General features: G+C 29.8%; 3 protein-coding genes across 13 annotated transcripts; 1 reads left to right on the top strand and 2 right to left on the bottom strand.

The window, feature by feature from the left end:
• Window positions 1-94: 94 nt before the first annotated feature.
• LOC114870904 (protein lines) lies at window positions 95-4,372 on the bottom strand. Its single transcript, XM_029176125.2, has 3 exons — window positions 3,984-4,372; window positions 3,398-3,905; window positions 95-3,245 (listed from the first exon to the last, which is right to left on the bottom strand). Exon 3 carries the CDS (start codon window positions 3,063-3,065, stop codon window positions 1,281-1,283), a length of 1,785 nt encoding a protein of 594 aa, XP_029031958.1. The 5' UTR covers window positions 3,066-3,245; window positions 3,398-3,905; window positions 3,984-4,372; the 3' UTR covers window positions 95-1,280.
• A 227-nt stretch (window positions 4,373-4,599) lies between these two features.
• On the top strand, window positions 4,600-18,688 carry LOC114883150 (serine/threonine-protein kinase Genghis Khan). Of its 3 annotated transcripts, none has more exons than XM_029200641.2 (25): window positions 4,600-5,726; window positions 5,998-6,185; window positions 6,260-6,442; window positions 6,647-6,918; window positions 7,003-7,302; window positions 7,392-7,535; window positions 7,606-7,728; window positions 7,813-9,240; window positions 9,325-9,560; window positions 9,637-9,743; window positions 11,193-11,390; window positions 12,215-12,378; window positions 12,453-12,708; window positions 12,784-13,070; window positions 13,156-13,299; window positions 13,378-13,513; window positions 13,592-13,833; window positions 13,919-14,099; window positions 14,180-14,368; window positions 14,433-14,618; window positions 14,693-14,874; window positions 14,959-15,057; window positions 15,132-15,237; window positions 15,354-15,511; window positions 15,637-18,688. In XM_029200641.2, exons 2-25 carry the CDS (start codon window positions 6,113-6,115, stop codon window positions 15,748-15,750), a joined length of 5,508 nt encoding a protein of 1,835 aa, XP_029056474.1. In that variant the 5' UTR covers window positions 4,600-5,726; window positions 5,998-6,112; the 3' UTR covers window positions 15,751-18,688. The 3 variants fall into 3 exon arrangements, with proteins under 3 accessions (XP_029056474.1, XP_029056472.1, XP_029056475.1); XM_029200639.2 differs by having other exon boundaries at window positions 4,601-5,726; window positions 15,132-15,255; XM_029200642.2 differs by lacking the exon at window positions 11,193-11,390 and having other exon boundaries at window positions 4,606-5,726; window positions 15,132-15,255.
• On the bottom strand, window positions 17,614-22,639 carry LOC114883151 (deubiquitinase DESI2). 9 transcript variants are annotated; one of them, XM_046287892.1, is made up of 7 exons: window positions 22,325-22,575; window positions 21,576-21,753; window positions 21,433-21,505; window positions 21,250-21,343; window positions 21,043-21,184; window positions 20,806-20,965; window positions 17,614-18,112 (listed from the first exon to the last, which is right to left on the bottom strand). In XM_046287892.1, the coding sequence occupies exons 2-7, from the start codon at window positions 21,699-21,701 to the stop codon at window positions 18,087-18,089; spliced, it is 621 nt and encodes a 206-aa protein (XP_046143848.1). In that variant the 5' UTR covers window positions 21,702-21,753; window positions 22,325-22,575; the 3' UTR covers window positions 17,614-18,086. The 9 variants fall into 9 exon arrangements, with proteins under 9 accessions (XP_046143848.1, XP_029056480.1, XP_029056477.1 ...); XM_029200647.2 differs by lacking the exons at window positions 17,614-18,112; window positions 22,325-22,575 and adding exons at window positions 18,955-20,737; window positions 22,582-22,639; XM_029200644.2 differs by lacking the exon at window positions 17,614-18,112 and adding an exon at window positions 18,955-20,737.
• Window positions 22,640-23,907: the final 1,268 nt, after the last annotated feature.

Below are 23,907 nucleotides of genomic sequence, written 5' to 3'. Positions count from 1 at the left end.
TCATACAGACTTTACAGAATATTATTATAACATTATAATTTGTAACTATTATTAGAATAATTACAATAAGGGAAATAAAAAAATGACTCCATGATTATAAAAGTAAAAATATGTAGATTTTTAGTGTATTACATATATCATACTTACAAAGTTAATCTTAACATATGAATAGTTAATATTACAATTGATATATACAAATATTTTAAATTTGTTAACAATATCAAAATAATCATGGCAAATATTGTTCTCAACATTAATTTAGAAGCAATTATTGCCATTCAAATCTAATAATTTATTAATACTGGCATAAATTCAAATGTCAGCAACTTATCTAATTGCCAGTAGCTTTACATTTACATACCTCCAATATTTTACAATATTGTAATTTATACAATCATGACAATATGACAGAATGTTTGATTTTAATGTTATTGATTTTTACAATTGTCTTTAATTACATGGACAGAACAGAAAAACTTAAAATTATCCTAAAATTGTCAGTTAAGGAACAGACGAGCGAATTTATACTTTTTTTATTAATGCATCTAGTATGAAACTTAAAAGCCAATGTTATAATTTAATGTACTGACTTGTTTAACTCTAATATTCTGCACTTTTACAATTTAAAATTTTTTAATTTTTTCTACATATGTGTTTTTTTTTAACTACCTGTATAAAAGCTTTTGGAAAGTGATCAAATATATTTTTATAAATTTAATTACAAATTTAATGTACAAAAGCATTTAGTACATAAAATGGTGTACATCAGAATCCAGCTTACACAATTCTATTTGACTGGCAAATTGTACATTTAGTGTTTATGTATACATATAAATATTATTCTAATAGTATACATTTAAATTTATTTCCAATGGTGCTTTGGCAAATACGTTCTCATAGCACCATAGAAGTGCAGTTTCATTTTGAAGCATATAATTTTAGCTAATCTTTGTACTACTTTAACCCATTTATACTTCAACTATGAAATGCAATACATTACTCTTGGATAAAAATTCAACAATACTTCTGAATGAATAAAATTTTGCTAAATATAATAAATAAAATTGCTTTTTTTCTGAATCCTCTAATATTAATTTAGGCATTCAGTGCTACACACGAAAATAGTGTAATTCAGTCGTTTATCAAAACGAAGTTAACAATGCTATACAGTATTATTTTCTGGCTGGTAAAATAAGCCAGATGTGAAATCTTTTTATTCTTACAGTTTGTACATTAATCTAATGAATTGAATTTCAAATCTCATGATACAACCAAAATAATTAGTTTTCTATATTGCCTTCATAGAAGGACTCACATTTTTCTAACAAACGTAGAACTGGGTTTATGTTATAAGGAAACAAAGCTTTAGATACTAATCTGTCAATTGCTAAACGAAGTCTTATTAATATTGTCATGGTATCGTCTAATTCTCTTCCACAACATGAGACAAACTCTGTCCAATTTCTTTTAACATATTTCAAGAATCTCAATAAGTATAATAAGAAACAGGTTTCATTACTAACAAGTAAATCTAACAGAACATCTGGATCATGTGATACCGCGTGTATAAATTGTATAAAAGTTAAAGTGGGACTAAGCATATGACCAAGGTCATTCTGTGGAGGTCCTCTGTAAAACAAACCAACTGCTACATCCAAACAGCATACCATGCCTTCGATCAAAAAATCGTCTTGATCATGAAACATCTGCACAACCCATTGCGACAAAGGCATTTCAGGATGGAATGGCATTAATGTTTTAACACATTGGTCGAGCTGCCTTAAAACTTCTCTTATACTCCTCTCGATAACTGCCATATCAGCATCAAGATCTTCTGCTTCTGAACCCAACGAAGAGTCACTGGAATCGCTACGTGTCTCTTTAACTGTCACAGCAACACTTTTTAAAACTAAAAGCACAATTTTTTGTAGAAGGGGTCGATCTCCTTCACCGGAACCTCCTCCAAATCTTCCAGAACCATGCCTGTATGGTAAGGCATCTAATAATCTCCAATCTTTTACCGCACGTACAATTAAGTGTGCAAGAGAACAAGGTTCATCTGGAAGTATATCTTGCAATGCTAAAGTACTTCCATAACAGAGTACTTCGTTAAATAATCCAAGGAGATGTCTCCAAATGACACCAGGAACACTAGCATTTAATAGTACAACCAAATTATCTAGTTGAGAATAGAAAAGTTTGGTATCTATAACAGATAAATTAGCTTTTACAGAAATAATTGACTCCCATAAGTCAAGAAATGTAATGACAACTGACTCGTGCTGAGGTGTATACGAACTAAGAATGGCATCAAATTTTGATACTAGGATGGTCCATTTGGATTCTAATGCTTTGACACACATTGCTTTTACAGGTGTACTATCAAAACTTTCTGCATCTGAAACTGATATTGTGTTACAGTGCGACGGTGTCACCATAGTTTCAGTATCTTCAAGGGGATGCATGCCGCAGTCCTTATGCTCTACAACTCTTTTTACAACATCTAAGGTAAAAAGCATTTGACTCGGAGAATGAGTATTCACCAAAGATTGAGTTAGTTTCTCTAACCATGCTGTTTCAATGTTTTCCTTTGTTACAATAAAAAATGATGCAAGAACTCTGCTAGCAGCAAATGATATAAATTTGTTTGTTGTAGAAGATAGTTCAATTATTTGATCTATAATCCCATGCTCGTTTCGCGCCAGCGCATCACAAACATCTACCACTCTTCTGCACATAACACCTCTAGTGTTTTGTTTAATAGCTAAATCAAATAAAAGCTGTAAAGCACTTATAAATTCTAATGTTTGATCAGGTTCCCATTCTGATAATATCGAAGATCGAAAAGTGCCATCAGCAGATTCCACTGTTGCACTAGTGAACGGTTTACGTAGACTGCTTTCCGGTATGTTACATAAACATTGCGCTAACAAACTATTCTGTAGCTGCTCAATATCTGATAATGTATCTCTTTCAACTTCATTATTCTCAATACGTTGTTTCTTCTTTGCTGGCTCCTCCATTGTGTTATTAGGAGGACAGTAATAACAGTGCCAAAGCACCATTAGTAGCACTATTCTTGATGCTTTCTCCTCATAGTCTATGATGTTTTTCCATCAGGTTATCTTCATAATATATAAAATGCTCCAAGAGACGAAATACCGTGTAAGTTCAAAATGAAATTTAGTCAACATTAGCTTGTCGTATTTATAGAAGCCATAAATATTTCAACTGGAATAATGTACCTGTATTAACATAATAGAGAAAAAAATCAATTAAACATTTTAGAAATTCACGCTTACAGTTTGCATTATAAGTAATGTTTATATAAAAAAAAATTTAGTTATGACAATTGTACATGCTGAATACTATAAAAATATAATAGATGAAAACTTACAGGTATAATTGATTCTTGCTTTTATCGACTTTTTGAAATATTTGTAAATTCCAACACCTTCATAGATACGTGCAAAGAAGTGTGTGTACATACATATATATATATATGTTTACATATTCATTCATACAAAGATGTATGCGTATATTTTTCTTATGCACTTCGATTAATTAATTAATTAATGTACAACATGTTTTTAACAAATTTTGAATCGTATTTATTCTCAGATACACTCAATAAACGGTAACCGTAGAGTTTAATACAGGTTGCACATGTAATACATAAACCGACGCTTGCTGATACGTTAATATACACACAGAAAGATTCTCTATCAATATCGTGACAGACAGTTAAATATGTCAGCGGAATATTTGACAGCACTATTTTAGATTAACACCGTATTTCACTATTTTAACACTGTAAATATATTATTGTTTGTGCTTGAAGAATTTCTTTTGACTAGGAAGTGACAGAGCACTCAACAACTTTGCTCTGTTGCCACGTATACATGCTACCGAGTAAAAATAAGAAATACGGATTTATATCTTTTAGCCGTAGATGTATTTCCATTAAACAATTCATATCTTACGTCAAGTGGTAAAATGTTACGTTGATAGTCAATAAGACACGAATTCTTCGTGTTTATTAGATATTTTTCGGGTGGCATCATGCAGAGCTGCGTAACACAGTAGCTCCTCCTCGTACATTCCACAATGTACTGAGTGTGAATTATTATAATTAGTAGATTAATTGCGTTCAAATAGCGATCGAAGTTTATTAAATATTCATTAAATGTCTTTTCTTTAATTTTTCATAATAAAAGTAATCAAAATCAAAAAGTCGTATAATAAATACAGGAGATGATCGGCAACTCTGCATCGATTGCAGCGCTCCAAAATTTATACAGATCCTTATTTGTCGTATAATTTGTATTTTGATAATTGTGTACATAAATAAATTTGTAAATAATATCTTGTAATTTATTTTTGTAGCAAAAATTATATCATAAACCTATAATCTACATAATAAAGCGTAATTTTATTGAAATCTGATTGATAATATGTATATGTAAGAATTGTATCACTGTATTATCACACAATAGGAACTAAAATCATTTGATTTTCAAATACATGTTATAAAAACAATTACTTATAAATTTACAAGCTAGAATTATGCATTTCATACTTAAATAATAGAAGTTTTTATTTCAATTTGTTTAGGATTCAGAGAATTTGTTTTTAAGAAATTTGTATTGACATCATCGCTTTGCCAACGTTCTACACCAGTATGTTATCACTGTTAAAAATAATCAAATGTATGTACATATAATAAATTGAATTATTTTGCAAATATTTAATAAAAATTCAAGTGATCAAATCGATGAATGGAGAGACTGTTACTGTAAACTCGCTTTGTCATTTTCCACCTTTCATATGGTAGTTAGAACCTATCTATATGCTAAACTGTCATGGGTACTTTCAATGACGTAGGACTGCCATATTTTTTCTATATGGGGCCTGCCAGGGGGTCAACCAAATTGTTGGGGGTTTGGAGGTGGCCATGCAAGATGTTTTGTGATAATCAAATGGTGCGCATAATAAACAATTAAATCAGTATAACAGCGGGGCGCGTCGTTTTGGCAGATATGCCTGAATCATTCGAACAAGCGATCCGGATTGGCAAAGAAAAAGCCTTTCACTCAAAACATCCTTCTTGCATGTGATAGGAATTTTACGTCACAAATTTGATCGGAATGAGAGTGTAGTGCCGCAACGAGGTTATAACTAGAAATTGGGACAATGGGCTTTAACATTTATCTAAGTTCTGTCTAACAGTTATTACATTAAACAAGTACTGTATAGTTTTCCTATGAAATACCAATTACTTCTACGATAGGAGTTGTCTTGGTGATTTTGTTGAATTCGTTGATCGCGAATGCGGTGCCCTACCCCATTGCACTATTTTTGTCTGTACGTTTTATTTACACGTATTTCTCTTGTTGCGTGTTTTCTTCGCCAAATATTTTGGCTATCTTTATAGCAGTTACGTAATTTCCGACGTGTGTAATTCCGGCACCATGGCCGATGATGAATTAAATGAAACTCGATTGTTTTACACCTAGTGGCGTGTGGATCATATATACCACGCAAAGTTAAAGGGAATTGATTTTTGACATTCTTTGCATAAGGGTATAAGAAAAGTTTAATGCGTGCTGGTAATTTGTTAATAACATGGTCAGAAAACGACTGCTACACGGTTGTAAACAATATTAATGTTTAAACAGTGAAAGTGTTTCAATTTAGATATGTCTATTGGAAATTATCTTCTTAAGGTAAATTATCAATTATACAGCTTTATTTATTATATTTTTCCATATTTTTAAATATTTAAGATAATTTTAAAAAGTTTAGTTATTTCACTTATAATTAACATATAACTTTATGCAGTTATGTTATTTTTAATTAAATGTTATTAATGTATAATGATTGAATTGAACATTATAGATTATAATTATAAAGTGAAATTTCTTAATTTCAATTGGATTGTATATGTATGTATGTATGTACATATAGAAAAAGTTATAATGATATAAAATATTTTAGGATTTTCATCACATCATAATGTGGTGGTTTGAAATATTATTAAATAATATTATTAAGGACAACAGAAGTAATATCCAAAGATTTTGGTAAGGGACAACCTTATCAAAAAAGAGACATGTCAGATTCATCGCAGCACCAATATAATCAACCTCCTCCTGATATTATGCCGAAAGGACTTGCGATCAATGGTATGTTACCAAATACATATAAATATTTTTCTACAAGATATAACCAAAATTTAAATAAAAATTATTTTCAATAGGCATAGGAGGCAGGTTACGCCAGTTAGAATCTCTTTTTATCGATGGTCCTGCACAAGGGGAGGGAAGAGTTGGCCATACATTTTCCATTGAGACACTCATTGATATTTTACTTGTCTTATATGATGAATGTTGCAATTCTTCCTTACGGCGTGAGAAGACTGTCTCAGATTTTATTGAATTTGGTATATATTACATATAATACACTGGTTCCTCGCTTTTATACGCAGGTTTTCATTTACGCGGTCAAAACCGGGTCACCATTTCTAGCGTAAAAACAAACCACACGGAAAAAAGTTTTTGCGCAAACCGAGGGACCAGTATACATCTGAGGTTTTCTATCATAATTTAGTTATCAGTCCGATTAATATCATCTGTTATTTTTGTAGTAAAACCTGTGGCTGCTTGCATAAAGAGTTTGCAATTGGCACGTGAAGATTTTGAGATAGTAAAAGTTATTGGCAGAGGTGCATTTGGAGAAGTATGTGTTGTAAGAATGCGCGGTTCGGACAAGGTATTTGCGATGAAAATTTTGAACAAATGGGAAATGCTAAAGCGTGCAGAGACTGCATGCTTTAGAGAAGAACGAGATGTACTGGTGTACGGTGATCGTAGATGGATCACAAATCTTCATTATGCCTTTCAAGATGACAATAATTTGGTACTATTTTTATATATATGTAATAGAAGTTATTATCACTTGTAAGAGTAAAAACATGTTATTTCTTTTGAATTAATCATGTAGTATTTGGTCATGGATTATTACTGTGGTGGAGATTTGTTAACACTATTGAGCAAATTTGAGGATCGCCTTCCTGAAGATATGGCTCGTTTTTACATAGCTGAAATGGTTCTAGCTATTGGGTCCATACATGACTTACGTTATGTACACCGCGATATTAAACCTGATAATGTTTTATTAGACGCAAATGGACACATTAGATTAGCAGATTTTGGATCTTGTTTACGATTGTTTGAAGACGGTACTGTACAAAGTAATGTTGCTGTTGGTACACCAGACTATATTTCACCAGAAATATTAAGGGTAAAATCGTACTTTTATGTTTCGTTATACGTTATATCTATATTTTAATTAATTAATTTTAATCGATATCTCTGTTCTATGAATTATAGGCAATGGAAGATGGACAGGGACAATATGGGCCTGAGTGTGATTGGTGGTCTTTAGGAGTATGTATGTATGAAATGTTGTATGGAGAAACACCTTTTTATGCAGAATCTCTAGTCGAAACTTATGGGAAAATTATGAACCATAAGGTAATAAAATTGTTTCACTTGATGTAATATACATTATCTATATACTAATGAACATTTTGTTCAATTTCAGAATTGCTTTGACTTTCCAACGGATGATATGTATGATGTTTCTGAAGAAGCTAAGGATTTAATGAGAAAACTAATATGTAGCTCAGAATTTAGATTAGGTCAAAATGGAATTGATGATTTTAAGGTATTATCTGATATTTTATTATCTTAACAAAACTTGTAATATTTATAATTAAAAGATAAATTGTGTACATTTTGAACAACGCAGAAACACCCATGGTTTGATGGAGTAAATTGGGAAACTCTTAGAGACAGTACCGCACCTTACATTCCTGAAGTTTCCTCGCCAACTGATACATCAAACTTCGATGTCGATGATACAGATGTTCGCAGTTCTGATGCTGTACCGCCAGCAGCAAATTCTGCGTTCTCTGCGCTTCACTTGCCGTTCGTTGGTTTTAGTTTTACTCAAGGCAGTTGCATATCGGATTTGGGTTGTTTATCTGCTGTTACTCAAAAGGACAAACGTGTACAGATACTCGAGAAAGAGAATGCACAATTAACGCAAACGCTCGAGGATTTAAAGAAACAGCTTAGTTTGAGTCATTCTTCGCCGGGAATATCACCAGATTCCAATAATGCAACAAGAAAACTTCAAGATGAAATAAATACGCTCACTAAACGTAACTGTGAGTTAGAATCACAATTAAAGTCAATGGAAGTTCCACGTGAATTACGCAACTTAGATAACGGTGATATCACAAAATTACGAGAATTAGAAAAATTAGTACGATCGCTTCGATTAGAGAAAGAAGAAGCTGTTAAAGATAAATTGGATGCACAAGAAAAACTTAAACTTCAAGATAAGGAATTAAAAGATGCTTTAACCCAACGTAAACTTGCAATGGCAGAATATACTGAAGTCACAGACAAATTGTCAGAATTAAGACAACAAAAGCAAAAGTTGTCCAGACAGGTTAGAGATAAAGAAGAAGAATTAGAGGTTGTAATGCAAAAGGTTGATAGTTTACGACACGATATTCGTAAGGCTGAGAAATTACGTAGAGAACTCGAAAATCGAGTAGAAGAAGCAATGGCGGAAACAAGTAAAGAAAGAAAATTACGCGAGCGTAGCGAAGAATATTGTAAGCAGATGCAGGAAGAAACGGAAAAAATTAGACAAAGGTCTATGGGAAATGATGTGAGCGCAAATCATGCATTAGCAACGCAGGAAATTAATAGATTAAAAGCAGAAGTCGAAAAACTCGAAGTTCAATACAATGAAAACTTGAATCAACAGCAAAGTAGGTTCAACCTTGAGATTCGCAGCCTTCAGGAACAATTACACGAAACTGAAACAAGAAGGGATTTATTGGAAAGGGAAGTTCAATTAACGAAAGAAAAATTAGATGCTGCAAGATTGGAAAACATTACCGATAGCGAGGAGACTATCAATGAATTAAGTAGACGTCATGAAAGAGAAAAAATTATGCTAGTCGAAGAGAACAAAAAACTTATGTTAGAACTTAGTACTCTTACCGATAGTGTTAATAGAATACAAGGTGAAAGACGTCAATTAGAAGAAGAATATGAAGAGTTAAGAAATAAAAAAGAAGCTATTGCACAGTGGGAAGCTCAGATTACGGAAATTATTCAATGGGTATCTGATGAGAAAGATGCCAGGGGGTATTTGCAGGTTTGTTTTTCTTTTTTTTTTTTTAATTTATGTAAAGTTTTGAGCAGTAGCAGCTTTTATAATTATGTCATTCATTAATTTCAGGCACTTGCTACAAAAATGACGGAAGAATTGGAGTTTTTAAAACACTCTGGAGGTGTAGGAGGTGTAGGAAGTGGTTCCACAATGGCGGATAAAAACTGGAGAAATCGTAGATCACAGAAACTTGATAAAATGGAACTTTTGAATTTACAAAGTTCTTTGCAAAGCGAAATTCAAGCTAAGCAGGCAATATCTGAAGAGCTTACCAAGACACGTTCAGATTTAATTGCTGCTCAAAAGTAATTATCATAAACATGAATCGTGTATAAAATTCTAATTCTACGAGTAAATATTTTTCTATTTATGTGTTTACAGAGAGTTGAGAGATTTTAGACAGCGGTTCGATACGCTTACACACGAGATAAAACGCAAAGAAATGCAAATAAAAGAGTTGCAAGCAAGACTTGACACAGGCGATGGCTGTAAGTACATTTCAATTGACAATGTTACCAAACAAAATTTCATAAAAGTTAAATTATTGCGTTTTTCGAAAAATTTTGTATCGACCATGATTATACAAACTGCTGCGGTTTATACTATGTATGTAATTTATAAACGTTTTGATTTATCTCGCGCAGTATTTAAGCGATAAATATATATTTATCTAGTCACTATTTTTTTGCAATAATAATGTTCTTTATAAATGTAAATTATTTTTTGTAACAATTATTTTTATGATTATATATTATATTTGAGGATATTTAATAAAACTAGTTCAGAACAGTTTAAATGTTATTGCAAAAAATATTCATATATAAATCTATACGTAGATATGTTATGTTACGATTTTCTCGGTAAACAAATTTGCATGTTATAGTAAAAAATCAGTAGATTGAAGAACGTGTGAAGTTTGTATCAGGAATCATAAATGTCTTTCAAATTTCTTTAGATATAAGATTTTAAGATACAGTATACACTTCCCAATATTATCAGTTAATATTTAATATTTAAACAGTGCAATTTTTTTATGATCTTTGAATGATTTGTATGATTCTTTATACATGCATATTTATGCAAATATTGACAGTTATGTATTATGTTAGTTTTTTTATATTATTGCTGAAATGAGAATTACCACTTATAGTGATAACTTTAGTTTAACAATTCCTTTGATTTTAATGAAAAAAAAAATGTAGTGCTTTTAAAAAGTATGAGTACCATCTAGTTATTTATTACCAATTGCAAACTATGCAAGTAGACACTGCATTTCAACTAATGGATTTATTTGGAACTGGTATGAGTCGGTGTGTGAATAATTTTTTTTATTATTTTTTTTTATTATTCGATTTCTTTGTTTTTGTATATACAAATATTTAGATTTATTGTACTGTTACAATATAGATAAAAATATACAAATGCAACACATAATACATAAACTTCATAATTAAGCATATAAGTTTTTTTAGTAATATATGAAAAGAAATGATGTATTTTTAATGGTATCACACTCATTACGTGCAATATATATGTGTATATATATATAAGTTATTTTACATGTATTCAATCGTTATTTGGATGAAACATAAGGCACTTAAATTATGGAATGTAACGTTCTCTGAGATTATTAAGTCTCAAAATTTAATGTGACATTCTTTTGTTCACTGTACATGTTTATATTCTGGAACATTTCTATCATTGTAATTCATATTTGAAATAGAAACAACATTGTACGTACAATGTAAGATATTTATAACTACTTGTTACCAATAATAGAGATCGTTGCTATTGGGATATTTATCCAGCATAGTAATTCGGTTGTCCGGTACGGTATGCGATTCTGATTTCTAGACTACAAAGTGCCTCTGTTTATTGGCGTAACGAGCTGTGTCTGGGGCCTCTTGTTGCTCATCTTCAAACTGTATTTGTGACAGCTGTCCTATCCAGCAAAACGTCAAGCAAATCTCCAAACATCGTTAGCACCAAACCCCAACGCATCATCGTACATCAGCCGTCATCACCCCTACCAGTAATGCGTGCTCCCCGCGTCACGACATGTCGCTTATTAACTAGATTTGTTCCCGTCAACACATTCATCAGTCAGAATGCCGTCGCCATCGTATCGCCACCCGGTAAATGAAGTGGCAGCCAAAAAAAAAAACGCGATTTTGATTGACTAGTCAGCTGGGTTGCTAATTATTACAACACAGTGTTATGTTTTCTTAATTAATGATACAATAAGAAAACAGTAGAATAATATGAAATATCTTTAAAAAAGCATTAAATTTTTATCAAGTTTTAGATCTTATCTAAAACATAGCTCTGTGTTGATTTTAATGTAAATTACTATCAGAATCAATTATGTGTTTCTTTGTATGTTAAAAAATAATCGTTCCCCAAGTAAGGCTAGTGTTAGTAGTTCTTCATCGTTTTTAGGTGATGGTTGTTGTTTGTTAATCTTTCTTAGTAGCTGATAATTACTCAAATTTGTAATTACATAAATTAACAGGTATGTTGTGTCTGAATGTTTTCGCCTTTAGATTGTTTGGTATGCTTGCTATTTCTGCTGGTGAACGACCGAGTATCAACCCTTTATTTATTATTTTCTTTTCTTTTTTTTTTCACAATAACGATTACTACCTTAACAGAATTTGTGTGGTGCAAATTGCAGTGGAGTGATTACATTAAAAATATTTAAGAAAGACTGTTATGAAATTTGCAATGATTTAAACGTACACATTCGTAGAAAGAAAGCATAATTTTTCACTTTCACATTTTTCACTTTGTATCTTAATAGATTATGGATAAAAGTATTATGAGTATTTCTTTTCTTTTCTTTTTTTTTTTTTCATTAATTTTAACAGCGCCAAAAGTAATTTCAATTTTCTATATATTTAAACAAACATTATCTCATTACATTATGTTGGTTTTCTAATACCCTCTTTCTGTATTTCAGTTCTAGAACGTCCTACATCTCAAATGTCATATTTGGAACATTTTTTGAAAGAAACTGCAAGCAGTACACGTCACGGAAGCGCAGATAGCGTCGAAGCTGATATTGAAGATAATCGGGCACCAAGTATTTCCAGTAGTAAAAGCAATTTATCTGAATTAAGTATTGTAAGGATTAATTTTATACAATTAACATCAGTTTATATAAACTTGCAATATTTATTAAATTATAATATTTATAGGATCCAACGTCACCGTTGTCCCATGAGCTATTGAATAAATCATCCGCATCTCACGGGCAAGCCAGTCTTCAACCAAAACCAAAATCTCATCAGTTCTTAGTAAGAACATTTTCAGCGCCTACGAAGTGCAATCATTGTACTTCGTTGATGGTGGGCTTAACGAGGCAAGGAGTAGTATGCGAAGTTTGTGGTTTTGCATGTCACATGCCTTGTTGCGATAAGGTCCCACCTATGTGTCCTGTGCCACATGATCAAAGTAAATATTATTTCATTTATTATTAATGTTTTAGTATTAATTACTTTAGCTAAGTAATGAATCATTTTTTTACAGCAAAACGACCATTGGGTATTGATCCAACACGGGGAATAGGTACAGCTTATGAAGGGTATGTTAAAGTGCCAAAAATGGGAGGAGTAAAAAAGGGTTGGGTTCGTCAATTTGTGGTTGTCTGTGACTTCAAATTATTTCTTTACGACATTTCACCAGATCGTAATGCATTACCATCTGTGTATGTATCTCAAGTCCTAGACATGCGGGATGAAGAATTTAGCGTTAGTTCTGTTCGTGATTCGGATGTCATACACGCTACAAAAAAAGACATTCCTTGCATTTTTAGGGTAATTCTCGGAATTAATATCATTGTTATAGTTTCATTATCGTAGTTACTTCATCATTAATATTTCTTCTTTTTCATTTATTTAGATAACAACATCTTTACTAGAACCACCTGGCTTAAAGAATCACACGTTAATGCTTGCAGACACTGAAAGTGAGAAAACAAAATGGGTAGTTGCTTTGAGTGAACTACATAGAATACTAAAGAAAAATAATCTTCCTAATACAACGGTAAAATTGAATAACTGTGGATATGTTCTGGAAAAATATTATAATTTACAATTATACTGTTCATTTTTTTCAACACAGATTTTTAGAGCAAAAGAATTGTTAGATAATACATTGGCGCTTATTAAAAATGTGATGTCAGGAGCAATTATTGATCCGGATCGTCTAGTCATTGGTACAGAAGAAGGTCTCTTCTGTTTAGATTTAGATCGTAGTGGTACGTTACGTTTTATATATTCAGAGAATAATACAAGAAATTAAACATTATTGTAATTAACTGATATTACGCTTTCAGAGATTGCAAGGGTCGGAGAAGGAAAGAAAATATACTTACTGGAATATGTAACGGAAGAACAATTAATTGTAGTTTTAAGTGGAAAACAACGTCATGTGCGGCTGGTTCCAGTACGTGCATTGGATGGAGACGAAGTCGAATGGATTAAAGTTGCAGAGACTAAAGGATGCATTACTTTAACGACAGGAGTAGTACGCCGTAGTCCGTTAACTTATTGTTTGTGCGTTGCCATCAAAAAGCAGGTAGAAAATTTCTCTTCCTATATTTAAAAATTAATGTAATTACCATCTGTTGTTTTTAATATCGAATGTTTCTTTTTTAACTTAGAATGCATCGCAAGTGATTATCTATGAAATAACGCGTACCAAAACACGTCATAAACGTATACGTGAATTAATGTTATCATGTCACGCACAAACTTTGCAAATTCTCTCTGAAGGTCGATTCTGTGTTGGTTATCCTTCCGGCTTTTCTATCTACAGCATTTTAGGAGACCATCACCCTATTTGTGTGTATAAACCTTATTAAATGAATAATTGATTTAACGTATGGACAACCATATTCATTTTTCTTTTTTATATAATTTAGCATTGGTCCATTCTGAGAATACGCTCTTAGGTTTTCTCACGTACAGCGCTGTGGATGCTTTACGTTGTATTGAATTACCGCGTGGTGAATTCTTATTAGTCTTCCATACATTGGCAGTTTATGTCGATAGCCAAGGCAGAAAAAGCAGAGATCGTGAAATTATGTACCCTGCTGTTCCTACAGCAGTTAGTAAGTATCCTTCTAAGTATACATTAAAATTAAGTCTGGAATGTAATGTAACTTTGATTTTCAGGTTATTGTGAAGGTTACTTATTAGTTTATAGTGAAACTCACATTGACGTGTTTGACTGTACAACTGGAGACTGGTTACAAACGCTTAATGTTAAACGAGCACGACCATTAAATACTTCAGGCTCTCTAACATCTTGCATTATCAACGACATGCCACATGTTATTTTTCTGAGCAATTTACATCAACGTTAGTACATTTTACAGATTATATTAATTATAATCATTGTAACATTATAAAATGTATTCTGTTTAACACCATAGGAGAACTACTGAATTTAACTCCACTAGATGCGAGCGGTAGACAAATGACAAGACCACGAAGAAGGTTTTCATTGCGAGAAGGAAACAGAGCTGCTCGTCCTACTGACAGACGCTCAAAAATGATATCTGCTCCGACGAATTTCAATCATATCAGTCATATGGGTCCAGGTAATGGAATACAGGTAAGTTATTTAGATTTTATTAATTTTCACTGATATATTATATATATATATATATATATATACATGTTTTATAATTGGTTTTAGATTCAACGGCTGCTAGATTTACCTACTACTGTTGAAACAGCTGATCAACAGCATAGTGGTCATCATAGTGGCTCTCACCTTCATAGCAGTCAGCAAAGAGTAACAAATTTAATACATCTTTGTGGGTAATTTTAATATAATAGTTTTCCTAATATTATATTAATCGTTTATAGTTGTATGGTCCAGCACTTCAAACGCCAAGTAAACCAGCGCCATTGCCGCCGAGGCATCCTCCTTCTGATACTCGACGTCTTAGTTCTCATATATCTAGAAATTCAGGTTATTCACCACATAATGGTATACACTTAATTATGTTATTTTTTTTTTTTTTTTACAAAATCTTACATTCAATATTTTATGCAAATCATTTTTTTTTGGTCTTGCTTTTTCTGTAGGTTCAACGTCTTCGCGTAGAGGACCGGCGCCTCAAAGACCAACTGCTACTCCACCTTCGTTACCACGTACTCCTGTAGACCAAGTTGACTCGGAATCTGTGCACCTACGATCGCATACTCCACTTTCTGTTGGTAGCATTCCATCTTTACACGACAAGGTATCTGTTGTTTTTTTTTAATTTTTTTTTTTTTTTTTTTTTTATTATATAAATGTTAATCAAACGTGAAAAGTGATGATAAGAAAATATCCTCGTAATGAACGTATAAAACTTAATTTATATAGGAACACACCTCTGGTGGAAGTCCTAGACATTCAATAGCTTCAAACAACAGTTCAAATCCATCGACGCCACCAAGTCCCGCTCACGATCATGGTTCATCTTCATACGATTCATAAAAATTTATTTAACGCTTCTCATAATATTAGTAAGTTACTGTAATTATGTGCACCACCTAATTAGTAGGGTTACAGTATCTATGATATTGTCTTTTACACACAATAATATTTATGTTTGATTTTTCAACTGGAAAGTTATCAGTTTCTTTTTTTGTTCTTTCTTTTAATTTTGTGCAATATATTCTCTTGATATTGTACAATATGTTAACCATATTAGAAACATAACAAACGAGAATGATATTCGTATATGCAATTGAATTGAAAGGTTGCACATCATAAATAGTTAGTTCGATACAAAGATCTAATAAATACGTAAAGACCAGTGCTGACACGACATTGCAATAACTTTCTGGTTTTAAAGGATTTATACATAATAAGTTATATAATTAACAAGGCAATTTATAGTTAATGTAACGATAAATTATTGTAAATAATGTGTTTGGAAATCATTGAGTCAGCTTAACGATGCCATATATTATCGAAGCGGGTGTCGTTTTTCTATTTTTGAGTTTTTAATGCAGACCATGCATAATTTTAACTTTTGATCGTCATGACTAAATGTTTTTAAGTTAATCAAATCGAAATCTCAGTCAAATTATCTAGCAATAAAAGGATTAACCTAATTAATCTATCAATACCTACTTTTCAATGTAGGTATATAAAACAAAATAGTTTCAAGTAAAACGTATACTTAATCATTCGTAACGGCATAAACAAATTCAAAGGAAGTGAATCGATCTGATGCCTTATGACTAAACCATTTTTATTGCGTCATAATGCAGTAAGGTACACCATATTATTCAGCGTGTGAATAGTAGGAATAATCGTGCAATGTACTGGAAACTCCCGCTGATAATAAGTAGTTATTAAGCAAAATGGCTTATATACTTTTATGCAACGTATAAGTACTATATTTTCGACAAGAAAGGAACAATGTTAAATATTGATTTATCCTTACTGCAACGAAACCTGTTTTTTCGTTTTAAAAATGTGCCGTTTTGTTTATTTTATCACTAAAGTGACAAGATTCATTTTTAAAAAGCGTATATGTATTAAAAACCTAATGATCGAATATATTTATAAGTGCAATGCATAATGACTGAGAATAATATCGAAAATGGAACTAAGGCGATAAAGTATCATACTTTTTTTCTTCAAAAATGAAATTTTAAGTTTGTATTAACATATTTGTATAACAGCTTCAAGACACGTTGTGTACTATAACGTTTTTAATACTTTTATATTAATACATTTAAAAATTAACAAATGCAAGAAATTATAAATTGTTTTGAAATTACAGACAAAACATAATATCACATAATAGTTAATCAGTTACATTCACTTTTTTAATAGATATAAGATTAGAACAAAACAAGTGAAATTACGATAAAAATGAAAACATGATAACAAGTTTTATATGTTTTAATGTATAGAATATATACATTTTCCATGTACATTTATATAAATTTACTAATTATACTAGAAGAAAAGAAAAAGAGTTGGTAGAACAAAATAACTGTCTCAGGATTCTATGCCAGTAGTTAAAGTATAAAATTACATTTAATGGTTAAGAATCCCGAGGTGCTTGATAATTATACAGGAAATTAATGAAGATTGGAGACATATCTTTATCTTCAATAATTTAAATAATGTCATACAGTATAACAAGAAGCCAATTACTACAATATTGATCCAATCCTTCAGTACACGAAAACGAAGTGCATGTAAAGAATAATTTTGAATATAATATTGCATTTAAACTTTCATATATTTGTAATGAATTTTAATGGAAAAGAAAAAAAGTTTAAAAAAATCTCAAGACGTTTATGGAATATTGCAACGGTAAAATATTGATATGCTACATTCCTTGGAATTCTTTTTTATTTTCATAAAACAATGTCGAATATACATAAACAAACGAAATTCCAACTCTTTGAAAGATCCATCGTTAATAGACGTCAAAGTTTACCTAAGACAATTCTAATGTGCGTATAATGCCAAAAAAAAAGAAACAAAAACATTGAAATATCTCCATCACATTTGTGTAATAACGACCTGAACATATATATTATAAATAAAATATATATCAACTACAATAGGTTTGACATTCTTATATTTAAAAAATATTTAAAAAAAGACCGTTAATAGAAGAAAAGTGTTAAAGTTATCGAACGAAGAATGTATTAGCACAGGTATTGGTGTCCGTACCGGAATAAAATAAAGTTTAAAAAACAAATTCTAGAGTTATTCTAGAAATGTAATCGAGATATGTTTATAAATTATATAGTAATGTACGTATTATTGTACTTACCAACGGAATTCACTAATTTGTCGTCTCATCTGCCATTGTTACTTAAGGGTTCTAAAATCAAAGATACATGTGTTTACATTTCTGTTGCCTTCTATTCGAATCGAGTCTATCTATAAATGGATAGAACATACGAAGAAATAGTCACTTTGTATAGTATTGATTTTCTATTCTGTAAATAATTCAATTTCTAAATGAGCTCGCAGTTTCGAATTTGATTTTAGACCCTTTAAATCTATTTCCTTCTCTTTTTCTTTTGGTGTGCACATACGACGGTGGAAGTTTACATATGTCTTCTAATAACATGTAAAAACCACGCTATTAATTATAATTTTCTTTTTATGTATAATCAAAATATACGACTGGCATTCTGCACCAGAATAGAAGAATATGTATGCATATATAGATTGTACGATTCAATAGTTTACTTTTTTACGAATTGTTAGAATACTTTCTGTAACAATTAATAATGATTTATGTATCCCATTGGTTTAATACCAGTGCATGTAATGACCTGACTATTAATCCCTTTTTTTAGCAATTTAGTTTAGTGTATTCTATATTATGAAACTTATTTATAAACTAATATGTGCATTATTTACGATATTTATTAAAAGCAATTGCAAGCAACTACTCGTATTTTGAATAATGTATTTTTGTTGTAAATTATAGAATGAACGTGGTATTATGGAGAAAGAAAACCAAATTTTTATGTTTATAAGATTTCCTCGTAAATATCTTTTATAATATTTATAATTTCTGTCTTATATTTTGTTTGGTAAAATCGTCCTGGAAAAATATATATATATACTTCTTTTAAAATTCATTATCCCTTAAAAAAATAATTTATTGTCTTGAGTAAAGGAAGTGTATTAATAAATTGAAAGGCTTGTGCGTACATTTCTTGATTTTATATGTAAGTATAACATGCTTATTAATTACAAATATTTTGTACTAATGATTAAAGTTTAAATAAATTATGTTAAACAATTTAAATGGAAAACTATTAAATTTTGTGTATACAGTACACTTAAGTTTATAGATATTACAATTAAGAAGACCAAAGGATACTTATTTGAATGTTTATTATTTAAAAAAAAGAAACGACAGTAAGAAGAAAAACCTTACTGAAACAAAAAACTAAATATCATTATAAAAAAGATTACTTCGATAATTATACAAGCTTTTGTACTTATATTGTATATTGTGCTTTGTATATTTCGTTATTTTATTATGCTATACTGATCTAAATATCACGAAAGTAATTCATTTTATAACATTGTATCAATATAAGTGTCAGTGAGAAATACAAAACATGCTTTGATCTATAAGATACTAGTAATGACTACTTATTTTTTATGCCATTTTTGCAAATATAATGATAAGAAATTTTGTTCAGTGTACTATATAACATATCATGTACTTAACATTTTTAATGTTACAATTTTTTTTATATGTAAGACAAAATATTTTAGATAAAATATTGTAATTATCATATATATCTTAAATTTAGCTACAACTCATTCAATGAAGAATGGTTACGTGTTAATATTAAATATAACATACATATGATTGGTAACATCAATCTGAATTGTATGTAACACAACTTCTTAATAGTATTCCTAAAGACTGAATTAATAAAAATCAAATTGGCACTATAATTTTTACTCGAGTTTTGCGTTATATTATACAAATATAAAACAATCAATATCATTTCTTTTCACGTATTTATATCATATTCAAATTGCTTTGTCAGTTTTCTTTAATATGTAACATTATAAATTTAATGTCAATAACAATTTTAGCAATCTCACTAATTCACTCATTGGTTTACAGCTTGAAAAGAACTTCGGAAATAATAATATTCTTGCAATTAATTTTGTATCGTGCAAAATTAAGAATACTCTCATAGAAGTCAATATACCTATTGTACAAGATCATTGATTTGGATTAGCTTAATTATAAAATTATAAATATGTTTTTTTTTTATAAAACTATTTCGACAGAACATATTTTCATTAAACCATACATAAAAAATAAGTTATATATAACTTGGTTATTTATTACGTATGAATGTCAATATTAAATTCATTCCTCGTTTGAATTTCCTAACAATATTAATGGCAGCTGTACAAAGAGGTGTCGCATGTATATGTAATGATAATATTCTATTGTAATCAAAAGTACTAGATTACTGAATATTTAGAAACGCATCACAGAATATTTCTAAAGTAATGATTAAATGAATAATGTATAATTAATATCTATAAATTTGCAAAAGTAATGTGAAATAAAAGGTATTGCATGTATAAAACCTTAGTTACGAAGAACTTCTTGAAAAAAGAAAAGAATACCAATAACTAAATACGTCCCAGTCTCTTTACAGTTCTGATTTATACATAATTATCTATCAATTGTATATCTATTAAATTTCAACCATATAATACAACAAAGAACACACGCGACGTTGTAAGTGCCGTCCAATGTTTAGGAGACGACATGTTGCAAGAAAGGCATTCCTTTTCTATTACTAATCACCAGTGGAATTCAGAGTACAATATCAAATTTGTACCTCGTTTCGACGGTTTTGTTTCTTGGATTCCGCGATCCTGGCGATAAATTTACTGTCATGATAAACTTCCCTCGTGTGTTGCATAAATTTTCTAAAAGGTGTAACTCCTACTGCATTTTAGATTTCTCCCTTTTGCAAAATTAGCTAAGCGACAAGGAGGTATCAGAAGACGTACTTTCAGAAGGCGTACTTTCATGGCTGACTTGGCTTAAAGAATGTTGAAGTGCATCGGGTGTTAGCCATTCCTTCGGTAGGCAACGTTGAAGAAATGGTACACAAGAACTAAAATATGCGAGACGGTTTACCCAACCAGGTATTTCTTGGCCACATAAAATCTGTAATTTAAAATAAAAATATTTCGTTGACACTAAGTAACAAAACTAAGTACTGTATTATAACTTTGTATACATACAAGTGTAAGTTGGCTACTAAAGTGATTACAATTCTTATTCATTAAATGGTAACGGTCACCTCTAAAGTCTTTCCCTAATTCGGTAACAATCCTAGTTACATCTTCCTCTGTAAAGTCTGTATATCCAATGTGTACTGATTGCCTATAATGAAGAATCAATTTATTCTTAAATGAATAATTTTTTTATATCCATATTAGTAAACTTACCTATATCTAAATTGCTCTCCTAATTCCTCTGCAACTCTTGGTGTAATTTCAAAAATTCCAGAAATTGGTTTAGAATGGCCTCCATATGCATATTCTATTAACATATTTACATTTGTTGAATTAAGATCACAATTCTTTTTTTTGGTAATAGATAAAAATGTATTATATATATTGTATATGTACCTGTTCCATAGATTTCAACACCTGAATGAAAGACACCTAATCCAATTGGTGTTGTATATTCATTTATCCAATACTAAAAACAGAAAAATTTAATATACTGAAAAGTATATATTGATAAGAATTAAGAAAACCCTTCATTTTACCATATCATAGACATTAAGAATTATTGGCTCACGAGCCATTTTTGGTATTAATTCTTCACTGTCCTGTGGATAACCCAGACAACTGGGAAAGGACAAATTGCAGCTAAGACCTGACGAAAACATCATAGAGATACTTGTACTCGAACAGATGAGCAGTACTACTTATGTTCCAATGCACCTAATAAGCAAATATATAAGCTATATACTGGATCTACACTAAGCAAATAGCCATAAATTACTACACAACAGAAATCTTAATATTAAATAACATCTGACATTTTAAAACCACTTATATGGCTATATAAACCAAATAAAATTACAATAAAATGCATCAGTTGATATGTTAAAATATCACTTATTAATTATCAGTAACTATTTACATGCTTGTGATGTAAAATTATATTATAATGTACAAAATGCATAACATTTTTCTAATAGCACTAAAATAACTTATAAAACTGTAGTAACAAAGTAATAATAATTATTTAAGTTCTTACAAATATTAAACAATAATAAATGTTAAGGTTAAAACATAAACAGATATTACTATGAATTAATTGTATGATTTATAACTATTTTGATAATGCTAGCAAATTACATATAAGACGTGAAACATTTAGGTTTATTGTAAAAAGTTTATTAGTGACAAATCTGAATAGGAAATGAACAAATTTCAGACTACAAGGAAGAGGTATGAATCATCAGAACAAAGCCTTTGTTATATGACGTATTAAAATGAATTATGTTACCTAAAAAAAAAATTGAGATTTCACTATCACTTCATTTCTTTATAGTTCTTTATAAACAAATAAAGAACACATCAAACTTCAAATTTTCTTCACAGATTTGTTTGTCATGTTAAACAATACACAGAAGCATGATACGATTTCGAGTACGTATATTCTTTATGATGCAAAAGTTAAAACTCTTCGAGTTTATAATTTTTGAAATGATTTTTAAATTTGTTTATATGAAACATTTAATAACATAGATTTATGAAAATTACTCGGAAATTGTATTAATTAGGAAGTCTATTTCTTGCCTGAAGTATACTAAACAAACAATAAAATACTTTTAAGATTTGACATATTGTAAATATTTATCATATATTTTTAGTTATAAATTCAATTAATTTTATATACATAAGGACATCAATATGAAGAATTTTTAAATAAAATTTATAGAAATTCTTTTTATATTTATATAACTAAAAAAACAAATGCCCACAAATGCCATTTGTCTAGTAATATCGAATTTCAATTTCTCTAGGCAAGTATCGAATGTTGAATAATTATAATTTTAATTTGTAATTCTATATATTTACATATGTATTTCAATAACTAAGTACGCATAAAATATTTATGAAATACTGTTTTATTTTGTTATAAATCTATAAAATATGCGTTGTTTAGGATGGGTTTAATGTGTTTTAAATAATAAAAAAGAATCTTAGTAAGGGGCATAAAATAATGAAAAACCGTATTATTTATATTATTACAGTAAATGTCTTCTATTTGTTTATAAGTTTCACTGTAATGAAAAACTAAGAATTTATTTTTCCTGAGTAAATTTTCTATATTCAATAGGAGAATTTTATAAAAAATGTATTTAAACGTATTGTCTTTTTTATTGCTTTTAAGGCATCAAAATCTTACGATATTTATACTATTTTCAATATTTTAAAACTATTTACAGATGCATCATTTTCATATGAACTAATGAATTTACTAGAATAATTCTACGCATATTTATTTACAATGGTATAATATAAATGTACATACATACCAATTTCAAATGAGAAAGTTCTTAATTGATCTTGCAGTTTTCAATTGAAACAAATATGTTACTTTTTTGAATTTTTGTTATTATAATAATAAATAAATAAATAAGACTTTATACATTAAATAGTAATTATTTTGTTTCAAAACAATTTTGATTTTGGTTTTCTTTTCTCTGAAAGTAATTAAAAACCTTCTCTTAATAAAATTTTTATATTCTTAACTATGTACAGTTTGATAAGATGCATTTAATCTAATTTTTTCATTAATTCACATCAAGATAGATCATTTATCTCAAAATGTACATTTAATAATTAAATGACTTTTCTATTATGTTTGAATATCACATCTACTACATAAATCATCTTTCATAATTACAAATCTATGAAATCAAACATTAATATACTAAATATACATTTTATATGTGCATTCTTCATATTAATTTCTAACACATCTTCTCCATCCAAATATTTTTCATAACTGCATTTTACAATTATGACAGTAGATGCCAAATTTTTCTGTGTAAATAAAATAGTATTAAAATTCAAGTTTAA

The sequence above is a fragment of the Osmia bicornis genome, chromosome 1 (genome assembly GCF_907164935.1).
Source record: "Osmia bicornis bicornis chromosome 1, iOsmBic2.1, whole genome shotgun sequence".
In the NCBI taxonomy this organism is placed as follows: domain Eukaryota; kingdom Metazoa; phylum Arthropoda; class Insecta; order Hymenoptera; family Megachilidae; genus Osmia; species Osmia bicornis.
The sequence above is the reverse complement of the archived record's forward strand: the minus strand, read 5'-3'. Positions and strand labels throughout refer to the sequence as shown.

Bases quoted from the DNA above. Each gene is read 5' to 3' on its own strand.
- LOC114870904 (XM_029176125.2), bottom strand. From the start codon at position 3,065: ATGGTGCTTTGGCACTGTTATTACTGTCCTCCTAATAACACAATGGAG.
- LOC114883151 (XM_029200647.2), bottom strand. From the start codon at position 21,701: ATGATGTTTTCGTCAGGTCTTAGCTGCAATTTGTCCTTTCCCAGTTGT. The intron at 21,344-21,432 runs GTACATATACAA...ATATGTTAATAG, and splicing joins TGTTGAAATCTATGGAACAG to AATATGCATATGGAGGCCAT. The intron at 20,966-21,042 runs GTATGTATACAA...TTTAAATTACAG, and splicing joins TTAGTAGCCAACTTACACTT to ATTTTATGTGGCCAAGAAAT.
- LOC114883150 (XM_029200639.2), top strand. From the start codon at position 6,113: ATGTCAGATTCATCGCAGCACCAATATAATCAACCTCCTCCTGATATT. The intron at 12,709-12,783 runs GTAAATATTATT...ATTTTTTTACAG, and splicing joins TCCTGTGCCACATGATCAAA to CAAAACGACCATTGGGTATT. The intron at 14,619-14,692 runs GTTAGTACATTT...TTAACACCATAG, and splicing joins TCTGAGCAATTTACATCAAC to GAGAACTACTGAATTTAACT.